Genomic DNA, 24,668 nt, shown 5'->3' on the forward strand with positions numbered 1-24,668 from the left:
TAGACTGTCCGATAATTCCGACAATCTATATTCTCCCTAAGGTCCACAAGGACCCGGTTCATCCCCCCGGAAGACCAATAATTTCCGGGGTTGACTCTATTACCTCAAATTTATCTATGTTTATAGATGTCCATTTACAACCTTTAGTAATAAAAAAACAGTCACACTTGAAAGACACAAATGATGTGTTAAAATTTGTTCAAAATCTCAAATGGGAGGAAGATCTCTTCCTTATCACAGCAGATGTAACATCGCTCTACACCATCATAAGTCATGTACAGGGTGTAGAAGCGGTCAAAAGAGCTCTTTCAAACTGTGAAATGAATCAGAAACTGAAAAACTTTTTGGTCGAAGGGATTGAATTTATTCTTCAAAATAACTACTTTATATTCAAGGAGGACTTCTATATTCAGAAGAGGGGGACCGCCATGGGAACCAGGTTTGCACCTAGCTATGCCAACATCTTTATGGGTGAGTGGGAGACCGATACCATCTGGTCCCACCACCCATATGGTGCAAACCTGGTGTCCTGGCGGCGATACATAGATGACATCCTCTTTGTCTGGAGGGGAGACAGAGAGGGCTTAGAGGATTTTTGTAATTATTTGAATCAAAACAATAAGGGAATCAAGTTGACATTCAACATCAGCAAAGAACAAATCAACTTTTTAGACATTGTCATCTATGTGGAGGATAAAACGTTTAAAACAAAAAATTACACGAAACCTACGGATTCCCTGTCCTACATTAATCGGAATAGTTGTCACCAAGACAGATGGTTGGACTCCATTCCGATAGGACAGTTCAAAAGACTCAAAAGGAACTGCACCGACCACTCAGTCTTTCAAAATCAAGCACAAGAAATGAAAAGACGTTTCTTAGAGAGTGGTTATGAGGCTGAAAAGGTTGACAAATCTCTTACAGAAGTACAAGTGTTGGAGAGAAATACATTATTAACTCCAAAGGAGAAGCAACCTAACCAGTCTGACCGTTTTAAGTGGTCATTCACCACTAGGTACACCTCACAACATCATGAAATAAGAAAGATTGTACAGAAACATTGGGGCCTGCTCAAAAAGGACCCAATTATAGGTAAAGAGATTCCATCAAAACCTGTCTGTATATTCAGAAGAGCTCCCAATCTGAAATCAAAGCTTGTAAAAAGTTTATGCCCCACATCTCCAAAGAAAACCACAATAACATCGGTGGGATTCTACAGATGTGGTGCATGCATTGGGTGCAAAACGGTGAAAAATAACTTCGGTGCGAAAATAATTGAACTGCCCCTAAATGGGAAAAAATTCACTATTAAGGAATTCGTAACATGCCACTCAAGTAATGTGGTCTACGCTATTGAGTGCACTTGTGGCAAGTTTTATATTGGCAGGACAAGTAGGCCCTTTAAAATAAGGATGAGCGAACATATACGCAACATCCGGAAAGGGCTAGAGACACATGCACTGCCAATGCATTTTAAAACACATCACCAGTGTAATCCCGAATTTTTAAAGAATTTTTATGTATTAAAAAAATAGAGGGAAACATTAGGGGAGGTGACATTGCCACAGCCCTTGCAAAAAGTGAAATGACCCTCATTTTTAACCACCAAACCCTCACTCCCGGGGGTTTAAACAAGGCTTGTGAGTTAAAGTGGTTCATGTGATTTTTTAACTGGTTCAAATTATTTATCTTTTTAATTCTTTTAATGTATTTTTATTATTAAAATTGTATTGATAATATTGTCGTTCAGACCATCCTAAACACACTATGCCACTTTATCCACCATGTCACTTTATTTACTATGTCACTTTATAAAATAGGTCACCTGTCACTTTAAATGAAAGAGATGCACTAGTCACTTTTTCTTGAAATCTAACATATGTCTTCCTATGTATTCCATACCAATATACCTCCGGGACTACCCGGGAGGGGATCCATACAGATTGACACAGCGGCGGTGACATTTGAATAAAGATCCGGGCGCTTATATGTCAACAGAAGGCTTGAATAAAAGCAGAATCTAACAGCGCGAGTTGGAACGCATATTAGTGCGGAGCGCTTCCGGTAATGACGTCAGCTGGAACGCAAAACGTCATCTGAACTTCTGGTGGAATCCGGAAGTAATGCATTGGAAGCACACACAGAGACATCGCAAGTGCCAGCAGCTGAGTAAGCTGTGACAGATAAAACCTGGACAAAGAAATGAAACGGAACACTGGGGAAAGGTGGGCAATAGTGGATAGGATGAGTCTATGTCTGGAAATAGGTTTCCCCGAATAGGGGTATAAATATAGCATCAGATGCTTAAGCTCCATATGCCTTGACAAAGAGACCATTGTGGTCAGGAAACGCGTTGGCCGTGGAGCGGAGGGCTAAGAACTTTGGACTTGATACCAGCAGAGGCTGCAGGGACGCCTGTGTTGTCTGCATCTTTTGTGTGGACAATACCATTCGGTGAGAGTCCTATGTTTCATATCCCTGCTGTTTGTATTTTAATTGTATGTGAATAAAGCGGTATTACACTATACCAGCTTTTTTTATTTCATATGCTACAAGTGAAAAAGTGGACCACGTGGGAATCATACGGTGATTTGACCGCCCCCATGCAAGCTGTTTTAGTCTACCTTAAAAAGTAGACCAACTGAAAGGGTACGAGTCCCCCTATGTCCATTAAGGATTGGATACTATTACTACTGATTTAGGACTGTGTTTAATCTACCACAACAGTATTACACTATTGTTGTTTTTTTCTTTTGTATTTTTGGGTTTTTGTCCTATGAACCTGTGGAGATAACCCCTGTTGAGCAGCGCCTAGAGGACAGTGTTGGTATTTTTCTTGTTCGGATTTGTGCTTTGTATGTAAGGTGATTCATACCCTCCAACACTACCCTAAGGCAGCGACCTAGCGCACTGTTAATCCAGAAAAACCCTTTGTGTAAATTAGAAATAAAGAAGTAATAATGCCACTGTATAGGTAATTGGTATGACCTCATCTAGAGTATTGTGTTCTGAAGTCCATATCTCCAGAAGGATATAAATACATTAGAGAGAAAAAGGGCAACTAAAATGGTGCATGACTTACATCACAAAACTTACCATGAAAGACCAAAAGATCTTAATATGCATAGTTTAGAGCAGAGAAGGGAAAGGGGGGACATGATAGAAAGTTTCAAATACATCAAGGGCTTTAACAAGGTACAGGTGGGAGACATTCCTCACAGGAGGAGGAGCAGCAGAACAAGAGGACATGCACTGACACTAGAGGGAGGAAGATTCAGGGGAAATTTGAGCAAAATTACTTCACAGAAAGAGTAGTGGATAAGTGGAATAGCCTCCCATCAGAGATGGTAGAGACAAATACAGTAGTACAAGTTAAACATTCTTGGGATAGGCATATTGATATCCTTACAAAAAAATAAAGGTCAAATATGGTTTGAGGTAACATGATGGGCCAAGTGGTTCTTATCTGTCATCAAATTCTATGTTTCTGTGTTTCTATGTTTTTATCTCAAGTATAAACTCTGCCCAGTCACCTTCAGAGAGATCACACTGATATCCGCAACCATTGGTGTCCAGCATGTATCTCACCAGGTGTTTCCCCTTTGTGCCTGTGGTATTGGTACTCCAAGTTCCATATAGAGTAAAGATCACTGCCTGTCTGTGTCTTCCAAGATACTTACCTCTTCTACCTCACCCATCGATGGTCATCATCAGACATCAGTGATGACATCCTTCGGCTATTGTTGATTTCTGCTCCTATCAGTTCCATTCCGGCCATAGCCTCTACTTGGGCAATCTCAAGTCCAAAGACTCTTATAGTTATTACTGTTTCCTCACTCATGCAATCCTGAGTCCAAAGACTATTACAGTTAGTACTGTTTTCTGTCACCCGACTCGGGCAATCCCAAGTCCAAAGACTCCTACAGTTGTTACTGTTTCCTATTCTTACAGTCTAAGACTCTCTTACAATAACTACCATTGTTTAATTACTGTTCAATAAATACCAAACTTGATTTTATTCCTGTTTCCTCTATCATTGGTCACACATTTGGGCTCTGGACTCTGGAGCTAGACCTGAGGTTATCCACATACATGGTCAAAGCTCCTAATGGAGCCTATCTACAAATTCTCGCCAACAAATACTTCAGGCGTCACAGCTTCTACCTTGCTAAACTCAATGAACCATGCTACGTGACCATAGAGCTACTCAAAACTGTAGTAAGTTACTCTTCTGTGACCGATACTCACCTTTGTACATAGCTGCTGAGATTATCCAAGTTTCCTGTGGGTGTCTCAATACAAATCCATGTGATTGTGTAATTTGCATAATTTTATCAGCTGCCGCCATCCTTGAATGCTGACCAATGCTAAATAATTGAAAATGACAAGGACCTTGTGCTGTTTATTCATCTGATTTTTTATTCAATAACCGTTTATGCTTAAAACCCTAATGCTTGCTATAAATTTGGAGGTATCCTTCGTGTCATTTTATATTGTTTAATTTGGTATATTGGGGTTATTGTGGTTCACTCGCAAAGGCAAATTCACTCTTAGTTGGACAAAACCATATGCACTGCAGGTGGGCCTGATGTAACATGTGCAGCAGGAGTTAGATTTGGGTGGGGTGTGTATTTCAAACCAAAATCTATATTGCAGTGTAAAAATAAAGCAGCCAGTATTCACCCTGCACAGAAACAAAATAATTCACCCAAATCGAACTCTCTCTGCACATGTTACATCAGCCTGAGAGTGAATTTGCCTTTGTGAGTGAACCAGAGTAACCCCCATATACTATAAAGAGAGAAAATTATACAGATCATGGGGATCAAAACACCTCAATCATTTTGGGAATTTTTGTCAAAGGGTTTCAGTGTATTTAAACCCAACACTTATTAAATCTGAAGATTCAATACTTTTAATGGGGGAAACTTGGTCTGATGATATTTTTATTGTAAAATATGATTTTTCTATGTTATTTTGTCAATAATCAACTTGTTAAATTGCCAATATACATTCCTGAGATGAAAATTGCAGAAATAAACTGATATTGCCAAACGAATATTCATTACATTTATACCCATGTGTTGTTTGAACCCGTGGAGTGCTGTTATACAACCCCGCTTTATACCCATGTGTTGTTTGAACCCGTGGAGTGCTGTTATACAACCCCGTCTACATCTCCCCTCTTGCAGCACCCCGGTCAGCTATCACCCTTCTATGCTGGAGTGCCAGTTTCTGTTGCCTACCCATTTCCAGGTTGGACTCTCCTCTTTCAGGAACCACCTGTACCTGTGCACCCGCCGGTGTTGACTACACCTGGGACACCGTGGTCCCACCAAACCACCAAGTTGGAACCTCCGTTACTTACCCCAGCCAGGGGACATCAGGTGCAACGGCTGCATTTTAATCCTCACTGAGTGCTTTGTGTAACCTGACACCAGTGCCACCGGATTGGAACTGACGGGGAGAGATATCGACACGTCATGTCGACAGATGGTGATGGTTATAATTTCGCTTCCTTCCCGACTGGTGATCGCTTGCGCTTCTCCGAAGATGAAGCCACCAAAGCGCTATTCACTGAACGGCTTGATGAAGCTGCAGGAACACCAACTGCTGAGAATATCTTTAATAACCTACTGAAATTAAAGAAGAAAGAGGTAGAGTTTCTCATGCACGGCGTGACCCTCTCGGAGTATTATCGTGAGAAAAAAATCCCGAGGGGGTTCCGCGTAAAGAACATGCCGACCATCGGCCGTTATAACAACGATTTCTGCAGACGCTGGGTGGCAGTTCTAAACAACTGCTCCCTGGACCTGATGACCCTTGTCATCGAAGAGTCCGCAAGGGAAATGGGCTTGGCTAAGAAGAAAGTGGAGGAGTACGAGTTATTACATAAAAATGCACTCCTGGCTGATCAATCTGAAGATTGGATACAGAAACTGGCAACACAAGTGGCAACCTTTAAAAAGGAACTTGTCGCCTTTAAGAAAAGCAAATTCGAAAAGGTGAATCGTGATTACATGGAACAACGTGTGTATATTTGGACTACTGGTTCCACAAGGAACTCTCGCAGATCAGACAGACAACGCCGACAATTTGATCGGGGTGGTCCCCAATCTGACACCAGCAGCGGTTCTGCAAGGTCACAGGCTGACTCTAACCAGGCGTCAAAAAACGCCAAGCGCCCTGGTGCAGGGGTCCGCACCAGAGCCGGCCTAAAAAAAGACATCGGCCCCAACGCAGGGGAGGACAAGGGAGAAGGATCCAAAACAAAGGGACGCATCAGGAGAATCTGATCTTCAATTTGACAAAGAGAACTCTGACCGATATGGAGATACGAGTACTGAACCGGGGTCTATCTTTCGTGCCAACCAACAAATGGGATGACTTTAAATGGAAGATAGATTTAAATCGTCTCAATAGAAATCTAAAGTTGAAAGACTTCTTCAGGAATGCAACAGGGGATAAACAAGCTGACACCTGTACCCCATATGACTCCTTTAAGAAGAAGTCCCGGTTCGATCCACCCTCCAACAACACCGCTATACAGAGCTTTATCAAAGTACTCGATTCTCAGGTGGTGACGAATGTTCCCAAGATCCCCTCCCACTCAAACCTCTCCCAAGAGGAATGGAAGGCCCTAAAGGACTTGAAGTCTTATGAGGACATAATGATCCTCCCCGCCGACAAAGGTGGGGGGATTGTTCTATGGGACTTAGCGGCCTATAAACATGAAGCCTATTCCCAACTGTCCAAAGTGGACACATATGAAAAATTGTCAGCTGACCCCACATTGCTTTACAAGAGAGAGTTGGACCAGATCCTTGAACACGCTGTGAATCATGGATGGATACCCAACACCACCCGGGAATACCTAACTACTGATTTCCCCAGGACACCTGTCCTGTATTGTCTGCCTAAAGTGCATAAAAATGCACAAATCCCGCCCGGTCGTCCAATAATCTCGGCCAGGGACTCGCTGTACAGCCCTGTCTCCTCCTTCCTAGATCACTTCTTACAGCCATGCGTACAGCGTTTACCCACCTATCTACAAGACACCACAGACCTGTTAAATAAAATTGAGAAATTTGGGGATCCCGCACCCAACATGTGGCTGTGCTCCTTGGATATCAGCAGCCTCTACACCAGCATTCCGCATGGAGAGGGGCTGCTGGCCACTACAAGGTTATTGGAGACAGATCCTTTATACAATGGCCCGCCCATCCCATTTTTCAACCAGCTATTAGAGCTCACGCTCTCCCGCAACTTTTTTATTTTCAACAAAGAATTTTTTCTACAGCGAACGGGGTGTGCCATGGGGTCTCCTGTGGCACCCTCGTTCGCGAATGTTTACATGCATTTTGTGGAACACGACCTTTTTTTTGCAGTCCAGCTATGCGGCCTCAATAATTTTTTATTTGAGGTACATTGATGATGTCCTCCTTTTTTGGACAGGTACCAGAAATTCTTTTGAGGAAATGGTCCAGGACATCAACCTCAGAGAATGTCCCATTAAATTTACCTATGAATTGAGTCAAACAACGATCCATTACCAGGATGTAGAAATATCCATCCTTAATGGGAAATTGGAGACGGCCTTATTTTCAAAACCCACTGATAGAAATACCTTGTTGAGTGCTCAAAGCCACCACCCCCCAGCGCTCAAGAAAGGTCTCCCCTTTTCTCAGCTTATCCGGGTGAAAAGAATCACCAGCAGCAAAGATAAGCTCTCCACTGATCTTGACAAAATGGTCAAACGATTTTCTGACCGAGGTTACTCTGCTCGGACCCTGGCTAATGCCAGAGAAAAAGTCAACAGTGTATCCCGGGCAGACTTATTACAGAAATCGGGACCGAAGAAAAATCTTGACGATAGGTTTGGTTGGGTGCGCGATTACAACAACGCTGATGATGCAATTTCTAAAAGCACCAAACTATTGTGGCCAGTCATCCAGTCTGACAAAGATCTCAAGACATTAAAAAACAAAACTCCCATGGCTTGCTACAAACGCGGCCGGAACCTACGAGATTGGATCGTTAACACGGACATTTCTTTACGCTTACCCCCCAATACTCAACGAAAACCGGGGGGCTGCACTAGATGCGTGGGATGCACCACATGCAGTGGTATGCGCACCACCAAATCCTTTCCTCATCCGCATCTGGGACATCAAATACCCATCAAGCATGCTGTCACCTGTACTAGTACCCACGTAGTATACATGATCACATGTCCATGTGGCCTATGCTACGTGGGGAAAACTATCCGGACCTTTCGGGAACGGATAGCGGCCCATCGGTCCGCCATTAAATCTGCTTTAAACCACAAAGAGAATGACCAGCCGGTAGCCCGGCATTTTGTTGCTGCCAAACACTCTCTGGCTAACTTAAAATACGTGATCATTGATCATGTTCCGTTTGATTTAAGAGGTGGTGACAGGGCCCTCAAACTTCTTAAATTGGAAACCTATTGGATCTTTCGCCTACAGACTTTGAACCCCAAGGGACTTAATGAGCAAATGCCCTTTAATATTTTTCTATAGATTCCCCGTATTGACCATCTGAACATGTACTGTGTTGCTAGTTTTTCACATTGGTATTCTTGTTTTGTTGATTTTATGCACCTTTTTATGTATATAATATTGATTGCATTTCTCTCTCATTATGTTCCCATTCCAGACGGCATCCAGCTGGTTGCTTAGCAACCTGACGCCATCTACGTGAACCCTGCGGCCAGATTATCCGGGCAGTGCACGTACATCAACACTCCCCTGTTCTCACATTCTAGGAACGCGATTGATTGCCAGCGGAGGACACGGAGCGGCGAAGTGATGCACACCCCGCCGGCTCTCGTTTACTGCAGACCGCGGCTGACACATGCGTCTCCATGACAACGTGGGGAACAGCCGGGACGCAGTGTGATGACGTCAGAGCGCTGTCCTAACGCTACACGGGGATCCGACAATGGCGGGAACGGCAATGCTGAGAGGCTGGATGCGGGCGGAGGGAAGGAGGAGCTGCACGCTTTGCACGGTATTTATGTTGGTTTTTGTACATTATGCTTTGGTTTGTCTTGAAAACGGAAGTAAAATTCCGAAACGTTGACTGATACCAGTGTCTGGAGTCTTCTTGTTTGAACCCGTGGAGTGCTGTTATACAACCCCGTCTACATCTCCCCTCTTGCAGCACCCCGGTCAGCTATCACCCTTCTATGCTGGAGTGCCAGTTTCTGTTGCCTATATATATATATATATATTTGTTGTTGCACTTTTGATTGTCTTCTGGTCCTGACGAAGGGTTAATACCCGAAACGGCGTAGACCATATAGAAGCTAATAAACTTCACTTTTGTTTGATACACAAGCCCCAGAGTGACGCCTTTGGATGCTGTATTGGTGGCTGCATTGCCACAGGGGAAGGCACCCGGGCCCATAGAATCACCAGCAAGCGGGGAGTGCCGGACATCCAACAAGCTATATATATATATATATATATATATATATATATATATATATATATATATATATATATATATATATATATATATATATATATACATATATATATATATATATATATATATATATAGTCCAGTTATATAGTAGCACTCCTCACATAGGGTAAAAGTCCGGTGCACACCACAACTTGCACTAGGCAAGTAAAGATACTGACAGCGTGGAGGTGGCACACGATCAACAGTAATGACACTCACAGACCCCCAAGGTCAGGTCAACGTTTCGAAGCTTTATTCACGCTTCTTCCTCAGGACCAACAATTGAAAAAACCACAGTGCAAATGACATTTAAATACATACCTCTGTCGCCTGGCATCCACCACGCCCGCCATGGAGTGACGTCATCAAACCCGGCCAGGTCAGTCACGTCCGCGCCAACAGGCGTCCTGACGTTACCCTTTCTCCGGGCAAAAGGGCAACATCAGATTTGACCACATAATCCCTAATGTTTTTGCCCCTCGTATAACAGGGCATAATCTGACTCCCAGACAGATGAAGGGCCTGGTCAGACTGGATGATGGGCCAATTACATTTCACAATCCTATTGATACCGGTACTAGCCGTACTGGGGTGTATAACCAGCTGGTCCCTCACTAGAGCCAATTCTTTTTGTCACCCCCATAGCGGCAAACGATACACTATCCGACATAGGGTGACCTGCATGACACGGTTCATTGTTTATATGATCACGTGTCCGTGTGGGTTACACTATGTCGGTAAGACATAACGTACCTTACGGGAGAGGATGGCCGGCCACAGGTCTTTGATCAAGGCTGCTCTTGCTAAAGGGCAGAGTGATCAGCCTGTGGCGCGGCACTTTGGGACAGCTAAACACACTATCCCTATGTTGAGGTACATTATTATTGATCATGTGCCAGCTACCATCAGAGGGGGCAATAGGTCATTGAAGCTCCTCCGGTGTGAGGCCCAGTGGATCCATAGATTGGGGACACTGGCGCCGAAGGGGTTAAATGAATCTGCTGGCCTCCATTGTTTCATCTGATTTTGTGGTATCTAGTCGAGCTATTTACATGTATACTGTACATTACATTATATTGTTGCTTTCTTTTACATGCATTACTGTTTTTGACAGTTTCCTACATCGATGTCCTCTAGGATTCTACATATAAGTGTATCCATGTTATGCATTTATATATTGATATATTGCTATTTTTCTAATGTTTATGAGTAATAGGTTTACATGTGTTTTAATGTTGCACTATTTTGTTTAACTGTTATTGGTGTTTCTGTGTTTCTAATTGTAGATGCAGCTTTGGTTGCTGCGGCAACCATAGGACGCCGGGACGCCTGGACGTGAAGTGCGTGTGATCCGGAGAAAGGGTAACGTCAGGACGCCTGTTGGCGCGGACGTAACTGACCTGGCCGGGTTTGATGACGTCACTTCATGGCGGGCGTGGTGGATGCCGGGCGACGGAGGGCGTGCTGGTATGTATGTATTTAAATGTCATTTGCACTGTGGTTTTTTCAATTGTTGGTCCAGAGGAAGAAGCGTGAATAAAGCTTCGAAACGTTGACCTGAACTTGGGGGTCTGTGAGTGTCATTACTGTTGATCGTGTGACACCTCCACACTGTCAGTATACAGTATATATATATAGACTGGGGGGTGGACCAGCACTCCCATCATCAGGTTGTAACAATCACAGGTGCCCTCGCAGCTTCAGGAAAGCAGGTATATCTTTGTGGTTGGCGTGACTTCAGAATACAGAGTATGACATTCAAAACTGGCCTTAAATAGTGACACCATGTGTAAAACAGCCAGTGGGCGGTGCTGGGTGACATCATCCACCAGCTGTTTTCGTGATTACATAGCACTAGCACCCAATTAGGCTGAGTGAACTAGTACACAAATTGTGCATAAATTACAGTGCTGTGATTATAAATTTTTTGCAAAACATATAATGCAGTAAGTAAACAAGAATTATAAGTGCACAAGTGTGTATACATATGCAGTATCTTTACAAACAATCAAATGAATACTTCATAGAGGTGTTCGACATGTTTATGGAAATCAAATGAAGTGTAAACTCAAAGTGAAAAAGAAACATAAACTCAAATATTAAATAAATAAAGAAATCAATGCAGCGGTATCCAATCACGGCAATGGTATATCAAGCACATTTAAATACAAAATATATTCCTGTTAGCAATAAAATGCAATGACAGGTTTTAAATGCTGAAAAAGATAAATACTCATTTAACCCCTTCGGTGCTATAACGTCAAGCTGGAAGATCCACTCTGCTTCTCGTTTAAGCAGTGCTCTATTGCGGTCTCCTCCTCTGATCGGTTTCTGTACCTGATCTATCATACGATAGGGCAGGCTGGATAAGGAATGACGTTTTTCTACAAAATGACGGGCCACAGGATGCTCACTACTACCCACCGTCAATGCTGCACGGATAGTTGACCTGTGACCCGCCATTCTCTCTTTAAATTTGCACTGTGTCTTGCCTATGTAGGCAACACCACATGGACATAATAACTGATAAACAACATGTGAACTGTTACACGTAAGATGTTGTTTCATTTTAATCTGTTTGCCTGTATGAGGGTGGTTAAATGTGTTGCCACTTATCATGAATTGACAAGTGGCACACGCGCATCTGAAACAGCCTGGTTGCTGCGACAGAAAGTGACCCTTTGTAGTGCATCTGGTAACATCGGATTTAACAAGTAGATCGCGTAGATTGGGTCCTCGTGTGTAACAAGGCATAAGCGATGTTTTAGTAAATGGTAAGGTGTTATCAGTTTTTAGTAATGGCCATTGATTTTTTACAATACTGGCTACCTGGTTGGATTTAGTATTATATTCACTGACCCATGGTAATCTTGGCTTCTCAATGGGGTCAGTGTTTGGCTTTTTCTCCAACAGAGTGGGGCGTTCTAATTTCATTACTTTATTTTTTGTGTATGTCAGAGCGTCCCGATCGTAACCACGTTCCACAAATTTATCTAGGAGGTTATCTAATTGTGCCTCTGCTCCCACACTCTCAGAGTTGATACGTCTCACACGTATCATCTGAGAGTGCGGGAGACCCATTTTTAACGAGATGGCGTGGTAGCTGCCTATGTGGAGACCTGTGTTACGATCGGTAGGCTTATAAAACACTTTGGTGACTAGTCCTCTTGGACTCCGGGATATGTCGACATCCAGGAAGTCGATATGAGCCATGTCCATATGGATGGTGAATTTTACAGGGCAGTTGGTATTGTTATGCATTTCAATGACTTCTAATAACTGATCTTTGCTTCCTGACCATACAAAGAATATGTCATCTATGTATCTGACGTATGCTGGGATGTACCCACTTACAGCTGTTTGGTCAAAAAATATTTTTTGTTCCATGTGGAACATATAGATGTTCGCTAAAGCTGGAGCCACTGCTGCTCCCATAGAACATCCCTTGCCCTGCAAATAAAAGCACCCGTTGAACATGAAAAAGTTCTTTGTAAGCACAAACCGCAACAACAAAATGCAAAAGTCGACATAGTCTGTGTCGAATAACCCACTCAATGTCATGAAAGTTCTTACCGCTTCGCAGCCTTCTTCATGGGGTATTATAGTGTACAGACTAACAATGTCTGCACACACCAACCATGTAGGTTCAGCTCAGCTTTCCATTGTAGATAAATGATTCAGAAATGCTGTAGTGTCCCTTAAATAATGTTTATGTTGCTGCACCAGCGGTTGTAATACCGTGTCCAAGTAGATGGAGATAGGTTGTAATAAGGAGCCCCTGGATGAGGTAATGTGACGGCCTGGGGCGGGGAAAGTTCCTTTGTGCAATTTTGGAAGTGCATACAAAAGGGGAATGATCGGGTATTCGGGGCATAGTGCACTGGCCAGTTCCTCAGAAATAATTTGGGCGTCTAATCCATGGGTAAGTAAATTTCTTAGCTCCTGTGTCACTTGTCAATTCATGATAAGTGGCAACACATTTAACCACCCACACACGGGCAAACAGATTAAAATGAAACAACATCTTACGTGTAACAGTTCACATGTTATTTATCAGTTATTATGTCCGTGCGGTCTTGCCTACATAGGCAAGACACAGTGCAAATTTAAAGAGAGAATGGCGGGTCTCAGGTCAACTATCCGTGCAGCATTGACGGCAGGTAGTAGTGAGCATCCTGTGGCCTGTCATTTTGTAGAAAAACGTCATTCCTTATCTAGCCTCCGCTATCGTATGATAGATCAGGTACAGAAACCTATCAGAGGAGGAGACCGCAATAGAGCACTGCTTAAACGAGAAGCAGAGTGGATCTTCCAGCTTGACGTTATAGCACCGAAGGGGTTAAATGAGTATTTATCTTTTTCAGCATTTTAAACCTGTCATTTCATTTTATTGCTAACAGGAATATATTTTGTATTTAAATGTGCTTGATATATATATATATATATATATAAGAAACTGTTAATAAATAAATAAATAAATAAATAAATATATATATATATATATATATATATATATATATATATATATATATATATATATATATATATATATATATATATATATATATAATACTAGCTGACCTGCCCGGCGTTGCCCGGGAAAACCTTGGGGTTTCTTTATTTCCAAAATTGCTGAAAAATGTCATCTTACAGTATGCTGTGACAAAGACCTAAGATTGTAATTTGTTATAGATTCCACCATAATGTTAGAATGTGTTTGCATTGATACTCAATGATGGCAATGAAATCAGGTGTGGTGTTGTTGTTTGAAACATAACGCTCCTGAGTTGAAAACTTGTATGTGTTGATGAATTCCACATCCACTCCTGAGATTTAGCACCTACTGTATGACATATCCTCCAACATCTGAGGGTCAGAAATCGGTACAAAATCAGAAAGGGACATGTCCACATCTCAATTTCTATACTTTCATTGGTACAGTTTCTAGGGTGTGTAATTACAGTGCTTGGGGTCCAGGGTGGGCGTTACTTACCGCATCATAATTAATTAAAAATTCACTGCTCCCTGCCACTGCCACTCCCCTCACCGAACCTGCCTGCAGCAGTCTCTGAGGTCTGGGGATCTGTAAAGCACATGCACCAAGCATCTCTACCAAACAGTGGGGCAGCCCCTGAGTGTGGGAGCAGGTCCGCGGGCCTGGCCACATGATGTCATGACGCGACGCACACTTTCCGCACCACTGTAATGCACCACTGGGAATGGGTGCAATGGGCCAAATTCTTCCCTACACCCGCCGGGCCAATCCACTGATCCAGCCATCACAATCATCAATGGATGCATTGATAAGGTTTGGAGTTTAAGAAGTTGAAGAATAAGACTGAGAAAAAGAATTGCCGGTACTCTTTACCTAGAATGGCGCCCATCGCGACCATCGTATGCACTAAAAAACGGGTGCGATGCGATGCCCGCGATTTCCCATAGGGATCAATGTTAAAAGTGAGATTGGACGCGATTTTAGTGTTCAATGCCTCAATGCCCGCGATTTTTCCATAGGAAACAATGTTAAATGTGCCACAGAGCCCAAATAGTCACCCTAAAGTCTGAAATGGCCCCCACAATTGTTAACGCCACCCCACGATCAACGTCAACCCGAAGCGTGGCGAGCGCAGCGAGCCCGCGAGGGGCGGCGGTACGCGCCCTCCGACCTTTTCATACCTCCACTATCCACGTCGGCGTGGAGTTGAGAATAGAATAGTGTGGCGAGCGCAGCGAGCCACCGAGCCCGAAGCGTGTCGAGCGCACGCGGATACCTTCACAGGTAAACGCGTCCCTTCGCGGGCTTCACAGGTATCCGCGTCCGCACGCCACGCTTCGGGCTCGGTGGCTCGCTCCGCTCGCCACACTATTCTATTCTCAACTCCACGCCGACGTGGATAGTGGGGGTATGAAAAGGTCGGAGGACGCGTACCGCCGCCCCTCGCGGGCTCGCAGCGCTCGCCACGCTTCGGGTTCACGTTGATCGTGGGGTGGCGTTAAAAATTGTGGGGGCCATTTAAGACTTCAGGGGGACTATTAGGGCTCTGTGGCCCATTTAACATTGTTTCCTATGTAAAAATCGCGGGCATTGAGGCATTTAACACTAAAATCGCGTCCAATCTGACTTTTAACATTGATCCCTATGGGAAAATCGCGGGCATCGCGTCGCACCCGTTTTTTATGTGCATGCGATGGCCGCGATGCCCACGATTTTTTACCCCCGACGCCCGCAATGCCAATCGCGGGCGCCGTTCTAGGTAAAGAGTACCGAATTGCCATGTTACAAAGTGTACAATTTACTGAATAAATCGTGAAAAAAATGTAAGTGTACATAGAAGTACAATCAAGAAATGAAAGTAGGATTAAAAAACAATTTAATCTATAGGTGGGGGTATGGATATTGTGGGCATAATTGGTGTTTGTTACACCTACAGGGGGCCCTCAATTGATGGGATTTTCACTACAGTGTCACGGTCACAGTGTCACCATAGGGGGATTCCCAATTGGGGTCCAGGTGGTCTTTTAGGGACCCTTTACAATCCTGTAGGTCTCTTCTCCTTGAGCTTACAGTCTCCCTTAATGATAGTCAATCACTGAGGGAGACCGTAGGCTCCAGGAGAAGAGACCAACAGGATTATAAAGGGGTCACTAAAAGACCACCTGAACCCCAATTGGAAATCCCCCTACGGTGACACTGTAGTGAGAATTTCTCATCAACTGGGGACCCCCTGTAGGTGTACCAAACACCAATTATGCCCACTATATCCATACCCCCTCCACCTATAGATTTGTTTCGCAACCCACTGCCATTCAAACTATTATCAGTTTGAATCAGAATTTATTTTTCAATCCTACTTTCATTTCTTGATTGTACTGTACTTCTATGTACGCATATTTTTTTCACGATTTATTGAGTAAATTGTACACTATAACGTGACAAATCTTCATCTCAGTCTTATTCTTCAACTTCTTACACTCATAACATTCAAACAAATGCATGCAGCGCTCATGCCCATCGACCAAACATTATCTATGAACCAAAAGAGTCTGGGAAACCCTTAAGGCAGAGCAGTGCCTGATATCCAACTGACTAACAGGGTGAGTGCAGTGTACCCACTTTGTATTGATCAATGGGTGCATTGCCCAGGACAAAGATTTCTCAGTGCAACTGGCCGGGGAGCGCAGTGACAGGCTGGAGGACTGGAGAGACGGATATGGGGAACAAAGTAGAAACGGTACATTAGGTACAGTTTTTATTTGCTGGTACATTTTTTATGTGTTCTGTGTGTTTGTGTGTGTTGTACTGTTTTTGTGTGTGTGTTGTAGTGTATGTGGTTGTGTGTGTTGTAGTGTATGTATCTGTCCAATGCGTAAGTGTGTGAGGTGTGCTACGTATATACAGTATGTGTGTGTTGTGTCTTTGTGTATCTGTGCAATGTTTAAGTGTGTGTTTTGTGTGTGTCGTACTGTTTTTTGGGTGTGTGTGGTGAATGTGGGTTTGTGTTGTGGGTTTGTGTTGTGCTGTTAGAGGTATGTTATGTGTGTGTGTTGTGTGTATCTGCCCTATGTGTAAGTGCATAAGGTGTGCTATGTATAAATCTGTGTGTGTGTAGTGTGCTGTGTGCATCTGTGCAATGTTTAAGTGTGTGTTTTGTGTATTGTACTGTTTTTGGGTGTGTGTTGTAGTGAATGTGGGTGTGTGTTGTACTGTGAGTGTTGTGTTGTGTGTATCTGCCGAATGTGTAAGTTTGTGATGTGTGCTACGTATATATGTGTGTGTAGTGTGCTTTGCGTATCCTGGCAATGTTTAAGTGTGTGTGTTCTGTGTGTTTGTTGTACTGTTTTTGGGTGTGTGTTGTAGTGTGTATGGATTTGTATTGTACTGCATGTGGTGTGTTTTGTGTGTGTGTATCTGTCCAATGTGTAAGTGTGTGAGGTGCTCTACGTATAAATGTGTGTGTTGTGTGCTATGTGTGCGTATGTGGTGTTGTGTGTGTGTGTGTGTGTTGTGTGGTCTATGTATATCCTCAATTATTTCCTAATTGTTTAAAGCCTTCACCATAATGTTAGAATGTGTCATTCATACTCAATGACAGCAATGAAGCCAGGTGTGGAGTTGTTCCTTCGCAAACGGTTTCCCGATCATCAATTTTTCCCCCAGAACATCAATAAAGGAAAATTACAACTTGGTGTTTTTTAAATTTCTAAGTGAAATTTCCCAAAAACGGCTTCGAGGTGCACACCACCGGGTCCAGAGGTATCTTGTTGCTGAATTTGGTGTCTCTGAGTGCCACGGTGTGTCCGCAATGCGACAGACACGCACACACACACACACGCACACACACGCACACAGACTCTTCAACTTATTATATAGATTTGAGTTTATGTTTCTTTTTCACTTTGAGTTTACACTTCATTTGATTTCCATAAACATGTCGGGCACCTCTATGAAGTATTCATTTGATTGTTTGTAAAGATACTGCATATGCATACACACTTGTGCACTTATAATTCTTGTTTACTTACTGCATTATATGTATTGCAAAAATTTTATTACCACAGCACTGTAATGTATGCACAATTTGTGTACTAGTTCACTCAGCCTAATTGGGTGCTAGTGCTATGTAATCACGAAAACAGCTGGTGGATGATGTCACCCAGCACCGCCCAGTGGTGGGAGGCAGCCACTGGCTGTTTTTCACATGGTGTCCAGTTATGAATGTCATACTCTGTATCCTGAAGATAGTGCATAAAATAAAGCACTGAAACGTTGATATACAGACACTGTATTGTATATTACTTTCCTGAGAAAGCTGAGTGCCGCGACGACCACAAAGATATATATATGTTGCAAAGAGATGCGGCATCTCTTTACAACCTGTACTTATTCCTTTATAGGCACCTGGGCATCAGCACATTTACAAGGAGTGGCAGCTCACACAGTTCGTTATCTCTCTCTCTCTCTCTCTCTCTCTCTCTATATATATATATATATATATATATATATATAGCAATCCAATGCTGCCGGCACTCGAGGTGACTCAGTGTCAATTGCTCCAGGTGCCCGAGATGCAAATGAATAACAGTCCAAGGAATCCCACCAAGATGGGAATAAACGGCAGTCTTGTCAAATGCAAAATAAAGTGTATTGAGAATACAGGTACATGCTGCAAGTTTAAAGTGAAATTTACATGTCTGATCACATGATGTCAGGAGATGTCTGCGGGATGGCTGCGGGATGTCTTCCAACATTGCATACCCCCCCTTTATGTGGAGAGGGAGAACCTTGGTTTTATCCGTGTGAAATCTAAAATAGATTGCTGAGTAGACAAGGTGAATTGCGACAGGGAGGCAGGTGGAGTGTCTGGTTTCTACACTGCAGCTCACACAAAGAATGAATAGCTTGTTAATAAGATGATGATTCACAGGGTAAGTGTATTATATCCAATTGCTTCAATTCATATTAAAGCCTATCCATGTGGCATGCTAAAGAGTTTAATAGGTTATTGCCATTGGTAAAAAAAAAGGTTGAATGTAGATGTATCAACTAATGAGAGTTAAACCTGATAATTGTCCATGTACCACAGAAGTGTACGCAAAACAACAAGGAAGTCAATGCTAGAGTAACCTGTTTTTTTTCTTGTCATTACAATCATTCTGAGACACTGCTACCAGTAAGGTCTATATAACCAGAATTAGTAATATTAAGGAGTGCAGTTTGGTACCGAGATTAGGATTCCACTACCCCTTAATAAGAAGGATGGCATTCTTTCAGGGAGTCTACAGTTATAATAAATATATGTGCACACAGGTGGGCTAATTTTAGAGAGGCAGATGGGATATACAAGAGTATACAGTCTTATGCTGTGCACAGGGTAAAGAATTCAGATTATGTATGCACAGGTGGAAGACATGGGTGAAATTGGTATTTTGTGTTCATTCGTGCTGGGGTGGAGGAAAAGCAGAGCATTTTATACTTGTGGGTAGGTAAAGTTATTCTAAACCAGTAATCTTGTAATGTTATGCTAAACCAGTAATCAAGTAATGACCAAAGAATAGGCAGTGAAAGGAGGTTGCAGGTATTAGAACTTTTGTAATCATATATATTATTTTTAGTAGATGATTTTTGGTGACGATCCCTTTTTCTCCCTTCATACTTATCCAAAATCGATAAATTAGATACCATTTTAAAGATTAAGGGGTAGAATTATCAAACAGCACTATGGGGTATATGCGCTATCCCCATGCGCTAAAGCAGGGGATAACGCTTCCCCTTATCTATCAAACCCGCTGTGTGGGTACTTTAACGGCGGCGGTGTGGGGCAGGAGGGTTAACGTGTATGTGTTAGTTTCTGCAGAGCTCCAGGCTAATACCTTATTTATGAAGCTTCCCGCAGGCCACGTGCTCCTTCTTTGCAGTTCAGTTCATAGCGCCAGAATTTTCTGGCGAAGCGGGTCTCCTGTGTGCTTTTAGGTGCCGCTTGTTGGTCTCCGGGGGCTTCAGATTAAAACTGCGCATGCGCCGGGTACACAGCATCCCAGCATCCCCTGTGAACATTACCCGGCGCATGCGGAGTTTTAATCTGAAGCCCCCGGAGACCAACAAGCAGTGGCTAACATGGAAAACTGCGCATGCAGCGCACATACGTTTTGGAGGCAGCGTGTCCCCGGCAGCAGGGGATAACACACTCCCATAACGAAGCCCACGCTATTGATACATTTCGGTGAATTGCAGGGGAGCTTCACCACGATAAAGTGGTGAAGCGAACCTGCACCCATAAGGAACCTTAAGGCAATATTGATAAATCTACCCCGAAGTTCTCCGATTCTGACTAATTGTTCATTTAGAATTGCAAATTGTATTGTTTGTTTAAAAATCAAACGGGCAATTGGTAATAGTAGCAATAATAATAATAATAATAATAATAATAATAATAATAATAATAATAACAATTTTGCAATAATAATAATAATAATTATTATTATTATTATTATTATTATTATTATTATTATTATTATTATTAAGAATGTAACGTTTGCCAGATCTTATAAAGGAAAGAATATAAGATTTGTGAATTGAAAACATTAATCTTGAAAACTTATATAAGAATAGTGTATGATAACATATTTGGTACTTATGTAGTATCTGGACGCCCGATTTTTTGATTGTATGCCTTAACTTAAGGCATACAATCAGATGCGATGCGATGGACCCGATTTTTCATAGGATTCATTGTAACAATGGTCTTGTTCATTTCCCGACTATCCAAGTGGGCATGGAGTTGGATATAAACCTGTGGCGAGCGAAGCGAGCCACCGAGCCCAAAGCGTGGCGAGCGGACGCAGATTATTTAAAATGTATTCCATGTCACCAAAATAATCTGCGTCCGCTCGCCACGCTTCGGGCTCGGTGGCTCGCTTCGCTCGCCACAGGTTTATATCCAACTCCATGCCCACTTGGATAGTCGGGAAATGAACAAGACCATTTTTACAATGAATCCTATGGAAAATCGGGTCGATCGCATCGCATCGCATCTGATTGTATGCCTTAAGTTAAGGCATACAATCAAAAAATTGGGTGTCCAGATACTACATAAGTACCACATATTTATTATGCTCCCTTTACCACCGGGGAAATAATATTTTGTATAAAAAAAAAATTACATTGAAATTATATACCACATAAATTCTGAATTTCATTTCTAGCTATTAATGTTTTCAATGAAAGTCACCAAGGGGATAAACATTTAAAATATGACATGTTTAAGAGCAACACTTAATTAACAGGTGCTGACAAAAGTCAAAATAATAATAATAATAATAATAATAATAATAATAATAATAACAACAATAACAATGTATTATTCTTCTTATTATTAATCAAAAAGGGCCATGGAAAAATAGTAAAACAATACAATGGGACAACATTATTAGACAATAGACAATATTGCAGATATAGTGTATTACAAATAATACACTAGTGGAATAAAAATTTTAATGGCATGTTTGAAGGCTGGAAGGCTGATAAAAGTCTTATCAAACATAGAAGGAATGTCCAGAGGTTAAGACAACTCAGAAATATCCAGAAAGTAGAAAGGGTAGTTGTGATTAGGGATGGTGTGTGGACAATATCTACTGAGGAAACCGTCAGAGTGAAGTGACGGAGAAACCGGTCAAGAGTGAGAGTTTGAGCACTGTCCTAGAGTACCCAGCGATTCACCTCTATTCCATCACCCCAATGCTGAGGAGGCTGACCACCGCATCACACCTGTGTTATCTTCATCTCTCCACCAACCTAAATTGGGACTACAACAATCTCCATCTGGTGCCCGTCAGGTAAGTAGAATGCAGTGCCGAGGTCCGCGATTTGCCAAGTGGCTCACGGAGGTAGATCCATCTGTGCCACCATCATCCACCTCCTCTGTCTGTGCACCCAGACCCATTGAGCCTAAATAAAAACTGCTCTGATTACCTTTCTACACCTGGGGGCCCAAGCAGAGGGAGACCAGTGTTGTGGAACTACAGGTACAATAATGCCACATGCAGCTGTTTGACATAATTTAAAGTTTTGGATTGCACTGTTTATTTAAAAAAACACATTGGATTGAGACCATCATCTAAAGTGCAATACTCACTTCACGTGGATACAAATTCATCCATTATATACTACAGTTAATGGACACAATTGCTTCAATTGATTAGAGGTGAATACGCCCCCTGTAAGTATAATTCAGATAGATCACAGAGATTGGTACATAAGGACTATGCTCATACTGTATTGTTAATGTGTATGAAATATATGTGTTACACTGAAGATTTTTTAATTTATGTCATTTATTATAAATGAGATTTTACAAATAATTCTTTATAAATGAACTGGTATAAATGTGCTCTCTTTAATTGAGTCTATTTCTGATATATCGATCTCCAGTATCGTTTTTTGGAGCTGCATAGATACCAGTTAAAAGCACTCTTTAATATTGAAACTAAATAGGAGTTTACAGGCATCCCACTAATTATGTTATTATTTTGCACCTGAGTTGTACAATTACAGTAATTGCTGTGGGGATAATAGGCTGGACATCAGTGACAAATGGTGTGATTAAGACATTTGAGGGTGAGAAGCTTGAATTTGATTTTGAGTGTCATAGGGAACCAGTGCAGTGCAATGACTGGTAATAGGACAGCAGGGTGCAGTGATGGGATATAGTCTACAGTACTTATATATGTAAGCTAAACACAAGTAAAAGGTCTATTAATGACAATCATTGAATATTATGAAGAAAAGCTTTTCTTATCCCTGCAAAAAAAATTTTTTTTTTGTTGGGCTTGTGATGTCTCGTCAGTATATTGTAGCATTTGGGCAAAAACATACAGCCTAATATCCCAATACATGAGGCTAATATAGCAAACACCTCTACAATGACCATCTGTTTCCCCTTACTGCTCAGATAGGCCGGGATGGCACAGACCCATACACTGCAGAACACCAGCATGCTGAATGTGATGTACTTGGCCTCATTATAGATGTCCGGTAATGTCCTCACCATGAAAGCCAGAACAAAGCTCACAGCTGCCAGGAATCCCATGTAACCCAACATGAAATAAAAGGCCAGCACAGAACCCTCATTACATTGGATAATGATAGTCCCAGGATATGTGTCCATGTTATACTCTAAATAAGGAGGAGAAACTGACAACCAGATGACACCATTCAGGACCTGGACAGATGAGCAGATCACCACTAAGGAATTTGGTAGTTTGACTCCCATCCATCTTCTCCAGTAACTCCCAGGTCTTGTGGCCTTAAAAGCGATGCAAACCATTATAGTCTTGGCCAGGACTGAGGACACAGCGATAGTAAATATGACTCCAAAGCAGATCTGTCGCAGCATGCAGGTTATATCCACTGGGCGACCAAGGAAGAGAAATATACAGAGTACACTCAGCTTTAGAGAGATGAGGAGAACAAAGCTGAGATTCCGGTTATTGGCTCTGACAATCTGGTTGTTCCGGAAGAAGATAAATATTCCAAATATGAAGATAATTAGAACAGAAAATAATATAGTTATGCCAGAGAAAATCAAAGTTATAAAGTCCAGTTCATATGAGAGAAACTCTTGTGCTTTGGAAATACAGATGTTTTTAGCATCATTTGGCCACTCAGTGTCAGAACATTTGACACAATTTTCATTGTCTATGAAATTAAAATGGACAATTATTCAGTTATATCCCTGTCTTAATTTTCCCCTCCATTTATTTTACAAGTACTAGCCCAAATATAATGGAGTAGCTAATTTTTTTCAGGCAGCTAAACAATTGTTGCTAGATTTACAGTATGATTTGCACATAAACTAATTGTCACATTAAATTAAGGGAAATCTTACTGGAATTACATCAGTGTCCACAAATTGCAAGAAATTGCATTTTGGACAGCCTTTTTTTTTACTAAATTAATAACTTTTTGTAAATGATTTTTTGATAAATTTAGAAAATTGTCAAATTTATATATTTTGACAATGCAATCCGCGGGCAGTGGCGCCATGAAACTACACAAGTATCTAGTTTTTTCCATACTTATGATGTTACGGTGTCCCCCAGTGTCCAAAGCGGCCTTCAAGATCCTCTTCAGAGGCATCTCCAGTCCCAGGGGTGCATTGCACGAGTGCGCAGATGCACTTCACTCTTTTCGGAGCTGCAATGTGTACAAGAGCAAATGGGCTTAGATCTCTGTGCAGTGTTTTTTGGAAATAGACCATCGCCTCTTATTCCATTTTCTTTCCACAATGTTAAAACATGTCAAGGTCCCTGCAAAAATTGCTTTCCCTTTCTGTTATGACATCTTTTAGCACACAAAAAATCATTTTGTCCATCGAGCGGCCTCTGGATGTCACTGGTGGTAATTTACATTATAAAGGTAAGGAATACAGATGTTGTTATTATAATTATTATTATTATTATTATTATTATTATTATTATTATTATTATTATTTTCTGTATGGCACAATCACTTTTATTTGCATTTTGAAGATAACGTACCTAATAAATTGTTAATGAATTAATATTATTTCATTTTCTATTTACTACACTTGTTCTTGCGGGATGCGGTCATTTGGTCTACAGCATTATGTTCGACAGTAATTAGGTCGACACCATTAGGTCGACATGGGAAAAGGTCA

At 41.9% G+C, this 24,668-nt stretch overlaps 1 protein-coding gene across 1 annotated transcript; it reads right to left on the minus strand.

Moving 5' to 3' along the window:
• Positions 1 to 11,744: 11,744 nt before the first annotated feature.
• On the minus strand, positions 11,745 to 23,711 carry LOC146072943 (vomeronasal type-2 receptor 26-like; the record flags this gene model as incomplete). Its single annotated transcript, XM_083180126.1, has 3 exons — positions 11,745 to 11,834; positions 12,352 to 12,942; positions 22,962 to 23,711. Coding segments are annotated over 3 exons (1,431 nt in total), but the record flags the coding sequence as incomplete, so codon positions are not given.
• Between the last annotated feature and the right edge of the window lie 957 nt (positions 23,712 to 24,668).

This window comes from Crinia signifera, chromosome 1, assembly GCF_055691185.1.
Source record: "Crinia signifera chromosome 1, ASM5569118v1, whole genome shotgun sequence".
Lineage (NCBI taxonomy): Eukaryota > Metazoa > Chordata > Amphibia > Anura > Myobatrachidae > Crinia > Crinia signifera.